This window comes from Phyllosticta citriasiana, assembly GCF_038021145.1.
Source record: "Phyllosticta citriasiana strain CBS 120426 chromosome Unknown IWZ02scaffold_8, whole genome shotgun sequence".
Taxonomy (NCBI): domain Eukaryota; kingdom Fungi; phylum Ascomycota; class Dothideomycetes; order Botryosphaeriales; family Phyllostictaceae; genus Phyllosticta; species Phyllosticta citriasiana.
The window spans coordinates 943,476-959,598 of record NW_027117285.1 but is presented as its reverse complement, the minus strand read 5'-3'; the positions used below and the strand labels follow the sequence as shown (position 1 = coordinate 959,598).

The 16,123-nt window shown below is 53.4% G+C and overlaps 4 protein-coding genes and 1 non-coding gene across 5 annotated transcripts; 2 read left to right on the top strand and 3 right to left on the bottom strand.

Annotated features, from left to right (window-relative positions):
* Positions 1 to 472: 472 nt before the first annotated feature.
* On the bottom strand, positions 473 to 1,798 carry IWZ02DRAFT_296785 (uncharacterized protein). The gene is made up of 2 exons (XM_066763869.1): positions 1,400 to 1,798; positions 473 to 1,286 (listed from the first exon to the last, which is right to left on the bottom strand). The coding sequence occupies exons 1-2, from the start codon at positions 1,632 to 1,634 to the stop codon at positions 664 to 666; spliced, it is 858 nt and encodes a 285-aa protein (XP_066621771.1). The 5' UTR covers positions 1,635 to 1,798; the 3' UTR covers positions 473 to 663.
* Positions 1,799 to 1,869: 71 nt separating this feature from the next.
* IWZ02DRAFT_454515 (Tom37 C-terminal domain-containing protein) lies at positions 1,870 to 3,937 on the top strand. Its single transcript, XM_066767728.1, has 3 exons — positions 1,870 to 2,056; positions 2,119 to 2,257; positions 2,317 to 3,937. The coding sequence occupies exons 1-3, from the start codon at positions 1,906 to 1,908 to the stop codon at positions 3,500 to 3,502; spliced, it is 1,476 nt and encodes a 491-aa protein (XP_066621770.1). The 5' UTR covers positions 1,870 to 1,905; the 3' UTR covers positions 3,503 to 3,937.
* Positions 3,938 to 4,409: 472 nt separating this feature from the next.
* Positions 4,410 to 4,497, top strand: IWZ02DRAFT_t83. The gene has a single exon. It is a non-coding gene; the product is annotated as a tRNA-Asp (tRNA).
* Positions 4,498 to 5,295: 798 nt separating this feature from the next.
* On the bottom strand, positions 5,296 to 7,639 carry IWZ02DRAFT_296730 (luciferase-like domain-containing protein). The gene is made up of 3 exons (XM_066763867.1): positions 6,960 to 7,639; positions 6,033 to 6,837; positions 5,296 to 5,956 (listed from the first exon to the last, which is right to left on the bottom strand). The coding sequence occupies exons 1-3, from the start codon at positions 7,463 to 7,465 to the stop codon at positions 5,390 to 5,392; spliced, it is 1,878 nt and encodes a 625-aa protein (XP_066621769.1). The 5' UTR covers positions 7,466 to 7,639; the 3' UTR covers positions 5,296 to 5,389.
* Positions 7,640 to 7,720: 81 nt separating this feature from the next.
* On the bottom strand, positions 7,721 to 16,120 carry IWZ02DRAFT_454510 (uncharacterized protein). The gene is made up of 3 exons (XM_066767727.1): positions 14,355 to 16,120; positions 8,516 to 14,305; positions 7,721 to 8,462 (listed from the first exon to the last, which is right to left on the bottom strand). Exons 1-3 carry the CDS (start codon positions 15,811 to 15,813, stop codon positions 8,122 to 8,124), a joined length of 7,590 nt encoding a protein of 2,529 aa, XP_066621768.1. The 5' UTR covers positions 15,814 to 16,120; the 3' UTR covers positions 7,721 to 8,121.
* Between the last annotated feature and the right edge of the window lie 3 nt (positions 16,121 to 16,123).

The window sequence follows — 16,123 nt, the reverse complement described above, 5'->3', positions numbered from 1 at the left end:
ACCCGCTGGTGGCGGAAGAGATGAGAGGTGACGAAAGGATTGGCGTCGATGGCAGAAGAAGCCTTCCAGAAAACTTCTCGAAACAAGGATGCGCGCACATCGCCTCGTCCCACAGGCGTGTCAAACGAAGAATCTCCAGATGAGATGCGTAGGGCCTGGCCGCACGGACAGTATCGCCTGACGGGCAACAGAGAGCGTGTTCGGACAGGGATATTCCTGATGGAAGACATGGGATCCCAACAGCTGCTCAAGGCATCCCCCTATAATCTCGCCCGTTGTTGATGTGAGACGAGGTTTTCAAGGCTTAGTACGAGTTCGGCGCTCTGTACCTGCATATCGGAAGCGATTCGTTGGATCGGATCGAGAACGTTGAGCTTCCAGTGCGGCGCCAGGAGATGTAAAATGGGATCCATTTCCAGAAGGCTTCTCTGGCCTGAAGAACTTGGACCTGAAAGCTGGCAAGTATCACGTACCCTTGAAACCGGCTATGCTCTTGGACATTCGTATCGCAAGGAAAGCCTCTTCTCCATCACGAAGACGCAAGCGTGGTCATTTCGCTTCTGGCGTACCCGAACCTGCTGATTTACGAGGCCAAGGTTCGCAATCTGGCCCAGTCATCGGTTATGCCTTGGTTGAAAGCATGGTTTTTGTGATCCTCGATTCTCAATCATCGCCATCTTCTTCGGATCCGACATTTGCGGCGGCCTGGGTGGAAACCCAGTTCTCCATCATCTGTTGGCTGCTTGGAGCCTGTGCCGTCGATCCGGTTGTGCCAGATCCTTTCGCTGCGGCTCCTTTGCGTTTGACGACCAAGCAGAGAATTCGACCATAGATACTGAAGCCATCGTACGATGTATTGAGCATCAGTTTCTTCTTGTCTTCTTTGAGCCCTTCTACTTGATCATCTGCAGCTACTGCGGATTGCTTTCTCTTTCCTCGGCGAGACGAGGATCCCGAAGCATGCTCGGATTCGCTGGAATGTTCGTTTACAAACAGTCCTTCAGGACTGCCTGTTTGGTCCTCACCGCTGCCATTAGTCGGTGCTTCGGGAATGTCGGATAGTGAGAGCGGCTGGTCTCCTTCCTCATCCCTGATTGTGATTGTCTCTTGTGGTCTCTCAACAGCCAAGTCAAGTGGATTTTCGACGGTCTTGCCAGTGGTAAGCCAGCCGGTCAATTTGCCAGAGTTACTTTTGAGGCGGGGTTTATCGTTGAATCTCTTGTTCTTTGTAAGAAGTGAATGGGGCGTGGAATTGTCCGTTAGGAATATGGATACTTCAAAGTCATCTGCAAGACCCCATCAGTATTCATGGGAATGAGTCGTGGCAAACATGAGACCCTCAAGCATTGACTGCCTTTGGAATATGATGTCATTTGTCATGGTGATGTTTTATGCTTACCTCCAGTTACCACGTCCTTCACACCTTTTTTGCCTTTGCCTCTGCCTTTGATCCTTTCCTTTTCCTCCCACAACTTGGGGAGCACCAGAGGTCTCACCGCCTCGATGATGCGTGGCAAGGCTGGGTCGCTTTGGCGAAGCAGCCAAGGGTCGCCGTAGGCAGGGTTGTCGAGGTATATGCGCACTTCGAGGGCAGAATGCCCTGTGATTCGGAGGTAGCGGCGAATGGGCGCCATGCCGACTCGCGGGCTGGGGCAATGCGTGATGCGGTTGCAAAAGCTCCAGAAGGCCTTTTTCTTGGAAGCAGAGAGCAGCCGAAAGAGGTGAATCTGGATTTGAGGTCGTTGGATTGCGAAGATGGCGAAGGTGCGTGGTTGCGCAGCTGCGATGACGTTCGGAGGTTTTGCGGAGGATCTGAGCGTTCCGCCAAATGGAAGGGACAGGAGCTCCTCCCCTGCAACAAGACTCTTACTTCAACACCATCATCGCACCCACCCGACCCATATCATGGTTTTGGAGCTGCACGTCTGGGGTCCGGGCTTTGGCCTGCCGTCAGTAGACCCAGAGTGCATCGCCACCATTGCATACGCACAACAAACTCTGCGCGACGGAGCCTGGGCAGTTGTTGCAGCTCACGATGTTTCGCTGAGCCCGAACAGTGCGTGCGTCTCAGGAGATTTAGTTTCCCAGAGAGCCCCGATGCTAATGCAAAAAAATAAGAAGCCTTCCCTGCCCTGCGTAACGGTCCTACTTGGATTAGCGGATTTCATGCCATTGTGCAATACCTTCAAAAGCACAGCGCCATCGAGCGCAACCTCGACGAGGAGCTCAGCGAGAGGAGACGCGCCGACATCATTGCGTACGTGTTGGACCGCTTTCTCTGGCCACGCGACACTACTGATATGCTGTCTCTGCTAGTTACACCTCGTTTCTTCGCGCCAATGCGCTCCCTCTTGTCGACCTGAACCTCTACGTCTCATCCGCAAACTATTACTCGGCAACTTCCCCCGCGTTTACGGCCCTCCTCCCCGCGCATTTGAACTATACTGTCCCTGGGGCTCGCCGCGAGGCTGCGCGGTTGCGAACACAACATTTGGGTCTGGATGACCTTGACTTGGACAGTTTTGCGGACAACGAGGGTGTTGTGGAAGACAGCTTCTCAGCTGCGAAAAGAAATGCTGGCATCCAAGATCAAGGGCCAGCGCCATATCGCAACAGTCTGATCTTTGGCAAGGGCAGAGGGTTGAAGGGTTTTTTGCGACAGCCAGAATACGCGTCGCGCTTCAAGCTCGCAGCAGCTGCTAATGACTGCTTGGCACCGCTTGACGCCCTTCTCGAGGAAAAGGAGTTTTTGCTCAAGACCGACCACCCGACCACCCTAGATTGCCTGGCATTCGGATACCTCGCGCTCATGTTGTATCCTGACATGCCTTCTCCGTGGCTGTCAGATCACATCAGGACCCGTTATCTGCACCTTGAGGAATACATCAATCGCATGCGCTCGCTGACAGTCGGGGCGGAAAACCCAAAACCTTCGGATTTCATGGCACTGAACGACCTTCGCCGTAGCCCTGAGCTCATCACTCAGGGTCGCAGGGAGCTTGGCTTGCTGCTACCATGGGCACCGTCTGCGCCGGTCACGGCCACCGGCGCCATTTCAAACATTGTCCAAAACATCGCGGCGATGATTCCTGGATTGAATCGCTATATTCTCCCTTCTCCAGTCATTCCACCGCCAGGAAAGAAGCTGTATGCTCCTCCAGAACCATTGATTCACGGCTTCTCGACGTTCCTGGCTTCCGTTGCTGCAGGCATTCTCGGCGCTGCTTATTATGTCCAGTCTCATCCAAACCCCCATGACAAAATATTTCGAAATGAACAAGCGTATGAAAGGAGCATGAACAGATTTGCTGGCTTGGGTAATGCCGAGGGATTCTTGTCGGCCCTCGGAACGCATTATTCCCAGGAGATGGAGTGGCAGAGACAAACAGAGCAGCAAATCCAACGCGAAAGAGCTCAGACGGAGCCTATCGTCGAGGCTGGACTCACGTACAATAGGGTGGAAGGAAGAGTCGGTGAGAAGGGGGAGCCGGGGACTTCTTAGGCCAGGGCAGGATCCGGCTTGCTTTCAGGGTCATACTTGCGATTAGCGATTTTTCTTATCTTCCATCTCTACTCCTTGAACAGCAAAGAGATACCTGTGTAGGCCACTTGACTGTGTTAGATCAGCTCTCTGTTCACATTCAAGACCGGTCCGCCTCATATAACTGCTTTTCTGACTTGACTTCGGCGTGCGGGCGTTTTCGGCGAATGACTCGCCCTACTACTGAGCTGGTGCAGTAAATATTGATGATGACTCTATCATGGATGGGCGAGGACTCTGTTGGTACCACTCCGTTTGTACCTTACCTTGTAGTGTGTGGGGAATGAGCGAGTGACTTGAGCAAATCGTGCAATCACTTCCGCGCTTGAAATCCAACGCCCACTACATTTGCTCGTCGAGCAACGTCAGCTGCTCGGAGATGATGCTTCGGAAAGCTTTGCAGATAGCCTGTGATGCTCGAAGCATTGAAATTTGTCGCATGGATTGAAATGGGGTCGAGGTTGGCAGGAAACAAGGGCTCGGTGAAGTTTGACCACAGCAAAGCATTCATTCTGCCCAAGCCTCGCCTCCACCAGAGCATTTGAGGCTTGAATTTGTATGTGTACTTGGACTCCGCGCACGACTTTTTGCGTTGCGTTTTTGCGGATGTCTTGTTGGTGGTTTGGTAGCCCTGAACCACTACCGAGGTGACGCACCTACGCATCCATTTTCGCAGTCCTTTAAGAGCCCATACAACCACCCACGACATTCAAAAACTCTTAAATATACTCCGAAAGACTCGAAAAGTCGTCCCCTCGTTCGTTCGAGGTCTAGCAATCCGCCTGTGGGGTCGGGGACGCTGTGCTTTTCGCAGTTCCTCAATTTGTTTGAAAGATATAAATTCTTTTTCTCTCGGAGACTTTAGATTTCTTCAATGGTCTAGTGGTGATGATTTCCGCTTGTCAATATTCGTATTACAAGCGCGGGAGACCAGGGTTCGATTCCCTGTTGGAGAGAAATTCCATTCCTCATGATGAAGATGGGGTGATATTTTTGGTCGATAGAAAAGTTCTTTTTGTGGCCAGGGGAAGGGCGAAAGGGGTGGGGGTCAGGGGGATACGTGCCCCCCTGCGACATGGAGCGTTACTTCCAGACCGGGAAAGCATCAGGGAACGCTGTTCCACTTCAGGGAACGTTTGCGAACAGCTTCGCTCAAAGCTAAAAGCACATTTTCTACTTTTGCCACTATCTCTTGTATCCTGTTTATATGACCCATCATAATCCTACATCACCTTCGACATCTTTCGGCGTAATTAGTTTGGCTCAGTTATGGTCTCCACACATCAGAAAGGGAGAGAAGGAATACGTGGTCCAAGTGTAGGCCAGGACTGCCCTGCGCGCATGGCAGAGCGAAAACACACAAGCAATGCCTAACCAACGCTACCTGCGTTCATCGTTGCTCTACGAAGGAAAAGCAAATGCTGGAGAGCGAGGAAAAATTCAGGTCAGACGCAACAAAAGCTCGAGGCGGACGCTGACCAGGTCTCCCCCCTTGTTCCCCCGTCGCTAAGTAAGCCTTCCGAGGCTTGCGGACTGCTGTATACAGCGTGCAAAAAATCATCGACAGCAGAAAGCTACAGAACAAAGAATACTTCCAGATTTCATGATTCCAATCTAACCGACTAACCTTTTTACTACCAACCTTCGCTCTATTCATCATTACACAACTTCAACTACAACTTTCGTGCCTAAGTGGCTGTCAGAAAACGGTCTTCTCCAGGTGCATCTGCAATAGGCAACTGCAGTGCCCCAGCTTCCTCCGCAGCATTGATTGAATGCTGTCCAGGCGCAGCCCTGGCTCTAGGAGAAAATATTTCTCTCGACACTACCCACAATCGCGCCACGAGATCAGTCAATTCGAAGGGAAAGAGAATCAAAGCCAAAATCAAACACATTGTTGAAGCTCTTCTTCCCTACAATGCCGTTGGTCAGTTTCGTCGGCTGAGTAGGCGCAGCAGGCTTGACGCCATTTACTCCATTGTCTGCGCCCTGAACTCTATTTGTTCCATGCAACCCGTCTGATGCAGGTGCACCGTACGTGTGCAGCGACGCACCCGGAGCTGCAGATCCACGAGAGGCACCATTCGCATACGACCTGCTGGCAATGCTCGAGGCCTGGTTGCCGCTGGCCAAGCCGGAAGCCAGGCTCGAGAACGGTTTCGAGCTTCTCATGGGCGATGCGGCACCGACGACGGATGAAAAGGGCCTCGAAGCATACTCTTGCGTCGTCGGCGCCTTCCAAAGGTAGTTCGAGGCAGGATGGTCCGCCGCTGGAAGCTTCTGGCCTTTCTTGCCGGAAATGAATTCGCGCAGCGTGCCTCCCTGAGGACCTTCATGGAAGATTCCCCGTCTACGGAGCTCCGGGATCAAGAGCTCGGAAATGTCGACAAAGGATTGCGGCAGAATTGCGTATGCCTGAGTCGATGGTCAGCTCAGCTCAGCTCAGCTCAGCTCAGGCAAGTCTTCGCGCTTCTCGTCATGGGAAACTCACAATATTGAAGCCATCCAGATCCGACTCCTCGATCCAGCGTTCAAGCTCGTTGGCAACGTTCTCGGGTGAGCCGACAATCGTGCCTCCCAGCCCACCAATGGTGACGTTCTCAGCGAGCACCTTCTTTGTCCACTTGCCGACCTTTGGCTTGTGCTTGCCGAGCGCCTCCATGTAGCTGCGGATAGCGTTTGTCTCGACGACGCGCAGCTCTTCATCATCGTCATACTGGTTCATGTCGTAGCCCGTCCAACCGCCAAATAGGGCCAGCGCGCCCTCCGTGTCGCCATACGACGCGTACTCTGCAAACTTGGCTTCGGCCTCTTCTTGCGTCCGTCCCAGCACGATGCAAATCTTGCTCAGCACCTTGATGCTCTGCGGGTCGCGGCCGTACTTTTTGGCCTGCTCGCGGATCGTCTTGACGAAGTTGGCGCAGCTGGCCGGGTTGTGCCCCGATACAAACACCATTTCGGCGTGCTTGCTGGAGAAGGCCGTGCCAGCTTTGGACGTGCCCGCCTGCATGATGACGGGCACGCGCTGCGGCGACGGCTGGCAGATGTGCGGTCCGGGCACCGTAAAGTGCTTTCCTTCATGGTTGATTTCGCGGACGCGGCTGGGTTCGGTGTAGACGCCTGTCTTGCGGTCGAGCACGACGGCGTCTTCGCGCCACGACGACTGCCACAGCTTGTACACCACTTCCATAAACTCTTCTGCCAGGGCATAACGCTCATCATGGTCGGGCTGAGATGTCATTCCCAGATTCCTCGCTGCGGCATCCAGGTAGCCGGTTACCACGTTCCATCCGACTCTGTTTCACGTCAGACGTGTGTCCATTCCGTTAGACTGCATCCTTGAAACTCATGCCAAAAATGCAGAAATGACCATCATGGAAGAAGAGTCATCATAAGGGAAGAACAAAGCACAACTCACCGTCCCCCGGTCAAATGATCCAACGTACTCAACCTCCTCGCCAAATGATACGGCTGCTCATACGTCGTCGCCACGGTGACGCCAAAGCCCAAATTCTTGGTCTGCGCCGCCATGGCCGGAATGACCTGGACGGGCTCGTTGACAGGCCACTGGGCGCCAGACGCAATGGCCGGTTCGAGGTTGCGCGGCCCGCGATATACGTCGTAGCCGCCCAGCACGTCGGCGATGAACATGGCGTGGAAGCCGCCTTCGTCGAGCAGCTGTGCCAGCTTGATCCAGTGCTGCACACTGTTGAAGTTCATCGACTCGTCGTCCGGGTGCTTCCAGAGCCCCGGCGATTGGTGCCCGCTGCCTGGCTTTCGTGTTGGAGCATGTCCCTTTTTGTTGTAGAATGATGACTTACACATTTCCACAAAGGCATTGAGGATCATCTTCTTTTTGGGCTTCGCGCTGCCATTGGCGGTCCCGTTGGCTCCGTAGGAGCCGTTCGATGTTGCTGCGACCATCGTGGTGAGGCGTTTCCAGTTAAGTGTTCACTCGTTGCTAGACTGTGTTCCACGGCTACTCGAGGTCTGCAATTCTTAGACACAACTCGAGCCGAACACCTGAATCTGGAACACACCGACAATTGATTGCTCTCCAGATCAAAAGTCACGCGGTGTTCTTAAGCCATGGGCGGTTGGTGGTGATGACGAAACACACGTGACCGCTTGCACCATCGCATGCTGCGGAGTAGCGAGCAACAACCTAAATGCCTTTCAGTCGCAGATACACCCCTCCAGAGCCGCTAATTGGCAGGATTCAAAGGTGGGATGCTGCAAGCATAGGAAGCACCACTGGCCAGAGTTTGGACAAAGTTTCGCATCGCCAGCTTGACGTGGAATACCAACTGAATGAGGCAATCCGACGACCATGGGCCAAGAAGAAAGAAAAGAAAAGTCGTGCATTAAATCCCCCAGAACCCATTATCATGTTCTATGGAAAAGAAGTGGCGAGGAAATTCAATCCTCCCAAATCATGCGCCTCGCTATGCCTGATCCCGCGATAAAACCAGGGCGCAAAAGGCCGAATGTGCTCTCATCAAAAGACCGCCCATAACGTTGCATCGCGCAAGGAAAGAAAATCACCGATCCTGCTGTCTTTCACTCACTCACTCACTCACTCACTCGACTTGGACTGTCGAGCCATCCTGCGCCTGCAAGAGCTCCTCGCCACCAGCCTGGTCCCGTCCCTTGTTGGAGTCGACCGGCTCCAGACCAGCACCACTTGCTCCTCCTCCGTGCAGCAGATTCGACTTGCTCTGTTCGTGTGCCTGCGCCTGGGCTTGGACTGCCGTTGTGTTGAAAGCATGCCAAAAGTCCGGTGCCTGCAGGATGTATGTCGACATGGCGACACGGAATCTCTGCCGGTAGTCCTTGGGACTTGTGACTGTCGGCTTGTTTTTGCCACGATCTTTGATCCACGTTTCCAGTTTCTTGTCCCAGGTGTAGGTGCGGATGCAGTCTGTTCAAAATCTTAGCATCACAGACCAATTTTTGGCTTGGGTGGAAGCTTACCGATGATGCCAACGACGATTTCCCTGTCTGCATCGTTAAAGCCAGCCATCAGACTGTAGTCCATGACATTTTGCTTCGACAAAAAGAGCGTGTCGTTGTAGACACTCAAAGAGAGCGTCTTCTTGGTGTGCTCTCGAACAAAAATTGGCTTCTCGAAGATGATGTCAACCAAGTTTTCGTCAAGGAGCACCTCATCTTGCTCGCCCGTGCTCTGAATCTTTCTGTTGCGCATCGATCCCTTCAAGTCAAACCGCCTGAGATCGTTACCACGGTCGTAGAATAAATTCTCCATGACCAACATGAAGCAGTCAAAGTCCCGACCCGACGCTGGATTCTTAATGGTGACCTGGAAGAGGCCAAACATCTTGGCAATCACTGATGGCAGGTTGTTGAACAAGTTTTGATGGGTAAAGGAAAAGTAGTCGGGGGCAAACTTGAAGAAGGCATTGACCTCGACTGATGACAGCGACTTGAGCACAAAACGGTCGTCCAGGGTCTTGAGGAAGAGAGATTTTGTCTTGCCGCCCTTTGAATCCCACTTCAAGCAGCGAGACAGAGACTCGACAAACCGATCGGCGACGCCACACTTGCGGCGCAGAGCGTCGAACGATTGAGCATAGAAGATTTTGCACGTGGCCCGAACGCCTCTATTTTGGAAGACGTACTTGATGTTGGTGTTGGACTTGTGCCTAAGGTTCCGCTCAATGTTCTCGTCTTCAACAATGGCCGGGTCGTACTCGCTGGATTCGCTGACGGCTGGCTCGAACCGAAACTCTTTAAGCTTGGCCTGATAATCTGCACTGGACAAGGCCAGCGCAATAATGGAACTGGGCTCGTCCTCGCGCACAATAATGTCCGAGTCTTCCCACACATGCTCAATGGGGGCGAATGGGTAGTCGAGAGGGGTCCAGCCGCTTGCAGAGCGTTCTGACCAGAAGTTGTTGAGCATCTTCATCATAAAACTCTTTTCGTGCTTGGGCAGATCCACACTGAGATCCATGGAGGAATCCATCGTGGGCAGGCTCTGCGAATCGTCGCCGATGTCCGGAATCCCAATGTCTTCAAGCAGGCTGTGATCGACATCACTTGCTTCGGCCTCAGCGTCAGAAGTGAGATGAAGGCTTGCAGAGTCTGTGACGCTCTCACCACCATCAACAGGCCTCACAACTTCGGTTGAGTCACCAGGATGTTCTTCGGCCGACGATCGTGATTCATTCGTGGGCTCCGTTGCTGAAGTGTAGCCACTCTCATCGAGAGCGCTAGTATCAACACTGGATCTCTGTGGTGGACTGGTGCCGGACAAGTCTTCATCAGTCTCCCTTTCTTGAGCGGCGTCGCGGGCATCTCGATACACTTCGACAATCGGTTTCGACGATGCAAGAGGATAAGCCCGTGCCTGTCGACTCTTCGCTGCTCTTTGGTGGCGTTCTCTGAGCCGTTGTCTTTCAAACTCTTTACTCAGCTGCTCAAAATGCTTTGCAAGAGTAGAAACCTTAGTATTTTGCTGCTTGCTGGGGATCGACCGCGGAATCATTGATGACTTGTTGGCTCTCAAGGTACCGCCAAGACTACTGAGACGCTTCGACATGCGTTCTTCAAGTGTGCGGGCAGTCTCCACAAAGCTTGGCTTCCCTGCGTCTGACTTGCCATTTTCTGAAGAATTGGCCCCGTTGCTTGGAGGGGCGCCGAGGCCTTGCTGCTGTATACGAGCCATGCCCGTTGCTGATTGAGTTCGATTCAGAAGGGTCGACCCTACGTCGCGCTTGGGGATGTCCGATAGTCTAGGTATGCGAGATTCAGGCGTGTTCTCTGACGAATCTTGAACATCGGTATGACCTCGCATCTGCTCAACAATGTCGGAGATGCCACGAGATAGCGGCACTGGCGGAATAACGGTCGACGCAGTGGCTGATGTTGCGGAACTACGTGAAAGGTCGCCTGCCGCAGCAGAAGCTTGCAATTCGGGATGAGACGGCGTGGGTTGTCCTTGACCACCTTTTGGCGAACCTGGAGAGCCGGCAGACACAGCCAGGTCTAGATGACGCACGTCTTGTCTATCCACGGCCTGAGACTGGAATCCAAAACTTGGATCCATGTTGGCTGCCTTTTGTGACTTTTCAGATGGCGTTTCTGTTTGCGGCTCACCCTCGGGAGGTGTGTCGGCATCTCTCTTTTCTGCAGCGCTCTGCTGCTCAACTACCTCTTTCAACATGTCCGTTGTTTCCTCGGGACTCATACTGCTTGGCGTTGGTTGGATTTTGAGCTTCTCGTCATCCATCTTCTCGCCACCGTCAAGCACAGCCGGTGCCTCTTCAACACCCTCTTCAATGGAGTTCACCGTCGTCTGACTTTCGTCGCGGTCCAGGAAAATCTTTTTGAGCTGCAAGACAGCAAGCCTTTGAATGTCCTTCTCGCTTGGAAAGAACGTCTTTTCAAACTTGACAAAGGTGTCATCCCATGCCAGTGCCTTCTCATGGATCGCTCGGATGGCTCTGTTCAAAGGAATTATTTCGTAGTACCTGCTTCCCATGTACTTGTCTTGGAGTTTTCTCCTCAAGAAATCCTGCTCTTCATTTGCACGCTTCATCAACCTTTCTACTTCAGCTTTGCAAGCCTCGGCTTTCTCGGGCACCACACTTTCGACCCGGATGCTGCGGATACGAGCCTTGACCGAAGTCATGAAGCGGTCCAAACGCTCCTCAATCTTGAGAAACTGCTCGTTCTTCAATTTGAGATCCCGGTCGACCTTCCAAGTGACCGTCGGGCGCGGCACAATGACCTCGTAGAGCTGGATAGGGTCAAATTGGATGCGAAGCGCTGTATTGGCAAAGCCGAAATATCGAACATGATTTCGATGAATGTCGTGAGGGCAAATATCAGCCCGTGGATGCAAGTTGGTACTCCAGTAAGTTAGCTCAAGATACTTGGCGAACGAGTATTTCCATGTGCTTTCAGACATGGGAATTGTCTGAGTTTCTTGGCCGCATATTCGGCAACTACTCCACATGAGGATGGTGTTGTGAAGGCCACGAATTTTGGATGGATACTTCTCAACCACGACACTCATCTGGCCGTCTCCGTGAATGTAGTGTCGGTGATGGTCAAGCATTTTCTTCCCGCACCCGTTGGCAGTGCATATTTGAGTCGCCGTGTAGCAGAGGTCCTCGACATATTGACCGAGTGTGCAATCGGCAGCAAAACCGGGCTCGAGGTCATGCTCTTTGTAGAATTCGAGAGAGATGATTTCGGGGCCAACACAAGGAGTCGACGTGATTGAGTTGACAACGCTGTATAGAACGGCGATCTTTTGGTGCGTGTATGGATCAAATAGGTCGTTGTTCGCCGCAAGATACATCTCCCACTGCCTTTTTTGGGTCAGATAGTTGTGCATGGCTTTGTCGTATTCGGCGTCATGCACAGCATGCAAAAAGTCTCGAACTTGTCTGGAAGCCTTGTCAACGAGCGAGTGCACCATCTCTGGCTGGACAAGCTCAAAGACCTGCTTCGGCTCAACCTCTCGCTTCTCGTCTTCTTGGTCGTCTTCTTCACCATAACGGTCCCGCAAACGCTTCAGATACTCCAAACGCCGCTCCTGTTCACGCGCTTGCGTCAAGAGGTAAGGTTGAGAGAATTGGATAAAGGGTGAGGCGGAAAGAATTTTGGTCTTGTGCTTTTCAACCATGTCGCCATAAAAGGACGGCATGGGAACATCTTCTGGGACAGACATCTCCTCACCAGCCGACGCGTGCGGCACATCAGCTTGCAGCGCCGCCTTTTCCGGGTCAGTCTCGTTTTCAGAAGAGGCGGTCAGGTTTCTTCCATCTTTGACTCCAGGAACTTGGAGGAGGTCTTGTTTCTTTTCCAATGCAGCGGGCTGCTTGACTTGAGCACCGGCGCCAGTAAGCTGCTCGCGAGCCTTGAGTTCGGCATGGATCGTTGAAGGAATGAGGACAAATTCGTCTCGCATCAGGCAAGTCTCCAGCTTGAGGTTGTAGACAACGTAACACAAAAACTCGGTGATTCCTTTGAGCTTCCGGAGCGTCCCAACTTCTGCTCCGCGAAGCGCAATAGTACAACCAAGCTCCTTTTTGCACCCGGACAGGTAGATGTATGTCTTCTTGACGCGACCGTGAACGTAGGTCTTGACATCAAAGCTCTGGCATTGCCCCAGATGTGACGGATCCGTGGCGAGTTTGTCGATTGACGAAATCATGCGAATCTGTAGGCAACGTGCGACGGCATTCAAGACTGAGGGTTTGACATTGTAGACGACGGTAATGTTGTTTTCTTCCAAGTACTGAAGAGCGAGTCCGGAAACGTTGCGTTGAACCAATAGGACCTGAGGATTAAGGGCCGCGATCCTGCCCACGAGGTTACGCAAGAACTCTCTTTCCTGCGCGATTACTGGCTCCAGGCTCATAAAGTGTTGCTGATGACGTGCATACTCTATCGCAAAGGTAACGATGAGCACGCGAGGCTGAGGTATGCTCCGGGGCATGCTCTTCAGTGCAACGTTCTTCGTGAAGACGACGCCTGAAATATACGAGGTGTCGCCAGGCCTGCCTCCAGGAATTTTCTTGAGTTTGATATAGTGTCGAATATCAATGTCATCGCTGCGCTGAACGTCGGGATTGACGTCATCGGTACATCTCAAGAGAATGGGCATCAGAGCCTTTTCCCAGCTGGAGACGTTTGCAATCTTGGCATCTTGAACCATCTGTCGCAGTAGCTTGCGGACATGCTGCAGGCTGGCTCGGTTCAGTTCCACTGCAGGGGCGTGTTGGCCATGCATGGAAGCGCTTCGAACCATCTTTGACCCGCCACCACTGACTTGGGCAAGCGTTTGAAGAGCTCCAGATTGCCCACCAACAAAGTTCCCGAGGCTGATGCCGAACGGCTTTAGTAGACTGTTGCTCTTGGCTCTCCTTGGTGATGGCCGATGTGTGACACTGCTCACGCTGAGATTGCGGCGTCGGTTGAAGCGGGGCGCGTGTCGACTGGAAATACTGAGCGAGTCCGAATCGCGTGCCGGCGCAGCCAACTGGCTTGCAATGCTTCGGTCACCTGCACGTGACTTTCCTTTCTTGATTGCGGCCAACAAGCCTCCCAAGCCCGTCTCGTTATGACTAGCGTCGTGGTGGTCGTGACTCAAAGTTGCAAAGATGTTCGGGTGCTCCTCTTCGCTTGATTCCTCGTCTGACATGAAGGCGGCCAAATCTGGGTCGATGATGCTATCGTTGTGGAACGCTGGCAACGAACGCTTGTCGAGCTCCTCTGTCTGGTGGCGATGGAACGGCGCCCGATCATCTTTCATGCGCATATGTTGGTGTTTGGAGTGATGGCGCCTGTGGCCAGACGAGGAGAGCGGCCTCATGCCGAGAGACCGCAAAGATCTAGAGGAACTGGGACGTGGAAGCATCGTTTGCCCCGCGTTAAACTCGATGACGGCCGAACGCATGCGCTTTTCTCCAGGCTTTCGCGAGGTAGGTATGCCCATGGTCGGAGCACCTATTTTAGTGTGATCTCTTCCCTTGTAATTTTCGTTCCCAGTTTGAGCACCCTTTAGAGCATCGTTTTCTATCGAGTCCCTACGATCGATCTGTCTTGATATTGCCTCGCTTTCGAAAAGCGAGCTCTGGTCCGCATCTTCCGAGTAGTCTGAAGAATCATCGTCGTTTCCATTGATGATAGCCTCGCAAGGCTTGCACACGCGAATGTTTCCAGACTGACCAAAGACTTTACCTGAAACTAGGGAGGTACACTTGGAATCAAAGATCTGACCACACGTCCCTTCCTATTGTCAGCAAGCTCGCACACACAACTATACAACTAGACTCACGGCAATGATGCTTGCGTCTAAAGGTCGAAAAGACTTCACCACAATAGAAGCAATCTTTCGCATTTTCGTCTCGCATCCAAAACTCTTTGCCCAGTACCCTCCGCTTCATCTGGGCGAGGGTAGTACCGCTCCGGAATTCGGGCTGCTTGCTCTGAGGAGTCGAGCGCAGCGCTTCCTCGGAAAGCTGTGCTGAGGCATTTCGTGCCGGAACTTGGGTGGTCACAGAACTGATTCCATCTGAAGAAGAAGATCGCGAGGGACGGTACCCTGGGAGGTGGGATGGGCCTATCGACACCATTGACGGGCGCTGAGCACTCTGCTGAGCAGCCGAGGATAGTTGGATCGGGCCAGAGGCGACAGTCTCGTCGAGAGAGTCGTTCGAGGTGTTTGGAAGTTTCGGAGGGGCTTCATTGGGCTGATTCAGCAGCGCTGTCTGTGCGACTTGACTGTTTTTCCTTGTGAGAGGTGCACTATGGACGGCTGGGGGCGGCTGTCCCTGTGTTACGTCTAGGCGATTGGACCACGTAGCTCCTGCTTCGGTCGGCAGCGGCTCGTCGACGAGCAGGACGTCGTCCTCCCCAAATACACTCGAGCTGTCATCTTCCGAGACGCGATGGATGAGGCTGGGCCGTGAAGGATCCAGCGACTCGGGTGCATGGCTCCGGGGAATGCTCCGGCGGAGATCAGCAGGGGAATGTGCATGCCGGTCCAATTGCGATGACGTTGTCGAGTTGCTTGCACGCCTGCTGTGGTGAAGATCTGAGGTCGACTCGGATCTCGAACCCGTACGCGACTGCCCAGCCACATGTTCTACAGGAGCAAGAGCAGAGAGAGGCTTAGCCTTGGTCTGGAACATCAAAGGAGACTGAGGCGTGATTGCAGACGTGGAGGAAGACGCAGCGGCTTTGGGAGTATTCAGGTTCTCAGAGGGGTGAGAGGTTGGGGCATCTTTGAAAGAGGGCACAAGAGGAGACTGCAGATGAGACGTTGGTGTCGACAGAAGCACCGGCGAGGACACGGCCGTCCCTGCTGCGCTCTTGGTTGATTTCCTGTTCCCATCCGTCCTCGTGCTGGAGATGGAGCCGTCGCTATCGTAGCCCGTTGAACTCGGTGGGCCGCCGCCACTATCCCTCCGTCTTCCTACCGACGTTTTGAACCTATTATACAACCCACTAAGCCCCCCTTGTACCAAATCTCCTGCTATGCCTTTGCTCTCGTGTACTGCAGCCGGTGGGGGGGTAGCAAATTGGTCAAAGGTCGTCAGCGACTCTGAGCGCGAGGCCGAGGTGTGGATTTGATCCAAAGCCTCGCGGAGAACTTCTCTGTCGACCGGACCACGCGAAGATAGCGAGGCTATGGAGCCTCTTCGAGAAGCTGTCCGACCAAGAGGACCGAGCGAAAGGCGGAGAGTCGAGGTCGAGGGGCTCGAGGACATTTCCTGGGGCTGGGGAGTGACCATGGCTATTGGCAGAGTTACGGCGAGGGCATCAGAGAGCGATCGGAGCGCAGAGAGGGTCTAGTATGGGAGTCGAGATGCGTAGCCGCTCGGGACGGGCTGGGAGGCAGAGCAGTAAGGAATGGAGGGCCGGAGAGCAGGAGGTTGCAAAGGCTCACATGGTTCGACCTGAGGGAGTGCGGACACAGTCATGGAGTAGAGAGCGGAGGAGCAGTTGTGGGTGGCAGAGGTCGATGGGACAGACGCTCTGATGCAGATCGGTGCGGAAGAGAAGAGTTGAACCCAATCCAATCCAAGGACCATCTCCGATTGC

Excerpts from the sequence above, each read along its gene's own strand:
- IWZ02DRAFT_454515 (XM_066767728.1), top strand. The coding sequence starts at position 1,906 with ATGGTTTTGGAGCTGCACGTCTGGGGTCCGGGCTTTGGCCTGCCGTCA. Across the intron at positions 2,057-2,118 it reads TGTTTCGCTGAGCCCGAACA|AAGCCTTCCCTGCCCTGCGT; the intron begins GTGCGTGCGTCT and ends CAAAAAAATAAG. Across the intron at positions 2,258-2,316 it reads AGACGCGCCGACATCATTGC|TTACACCTCGTTTCTTCGCG; the intron begins GTACGTGTTGGA and ends TGTCTCTGCTAG.
- IWZ02DRAFT_454510 (XM_066767727.1), bottom strand. The coding sequence starts at position 15,813 with ATGGTCACTCCCCAGCCCCAGGAAATGTCCTCGAGCCCCTCGACCTCG. Across the intron at positions 14,306-14,354 it reads TAGACGCAAGCATCATTGCC|GGACGTGTGGTCAGATCTTT; the intron begins GTGAGTCTAGTT and ends GACAATAGGAAG. Across the intron at positions 8,463-8,515 it reads AATCGTCGTTGGCATCATCG|ACTGCATCCGCACCTACACC; the intron begins GTAAGCTTCCAC and ends GATTTTGAACAG.
- IWZ02DRAFT_296730 (XM_066763867.1), bottom strand. The coding sequence starts at position 7,465 with ATGGTCGCAGCAACATCGAACGGCTCCTACGGAGCCAACGGGACCGCC. Across the intron at positions 6,838-6,959 it reads GATCATTTGACCGGGGGACG|AGTCGGATGGAACGTGGTAA; the intron begins GTGAGTTGTGCT and ends GACGTGAAACAG. Across the intron at positions 5,957-6,032 it reads ATCTGGATGGCTTCAATATT|GCATACGCAATTCTGCCGCA; the intron begins GTGAGTTTCCCA and ends CCATCGACTCAG.
- IWZ02DRAFT_296785 (XM_066763869.1), bottom strand. The coding sequence starts at position 1,634 with ATGGCGCCCATTCGCCGCTACCTCCGAATCACAGGGCATTCTGCCCTC. Across the intron at positions 1,287-1,399 it reads GAAGGACGTGGTAACTGGAG|ATGACTTTGAAGTATCCATA; the intron begins GTAAGCATAAAA and ends GGGGTCTTGCAG.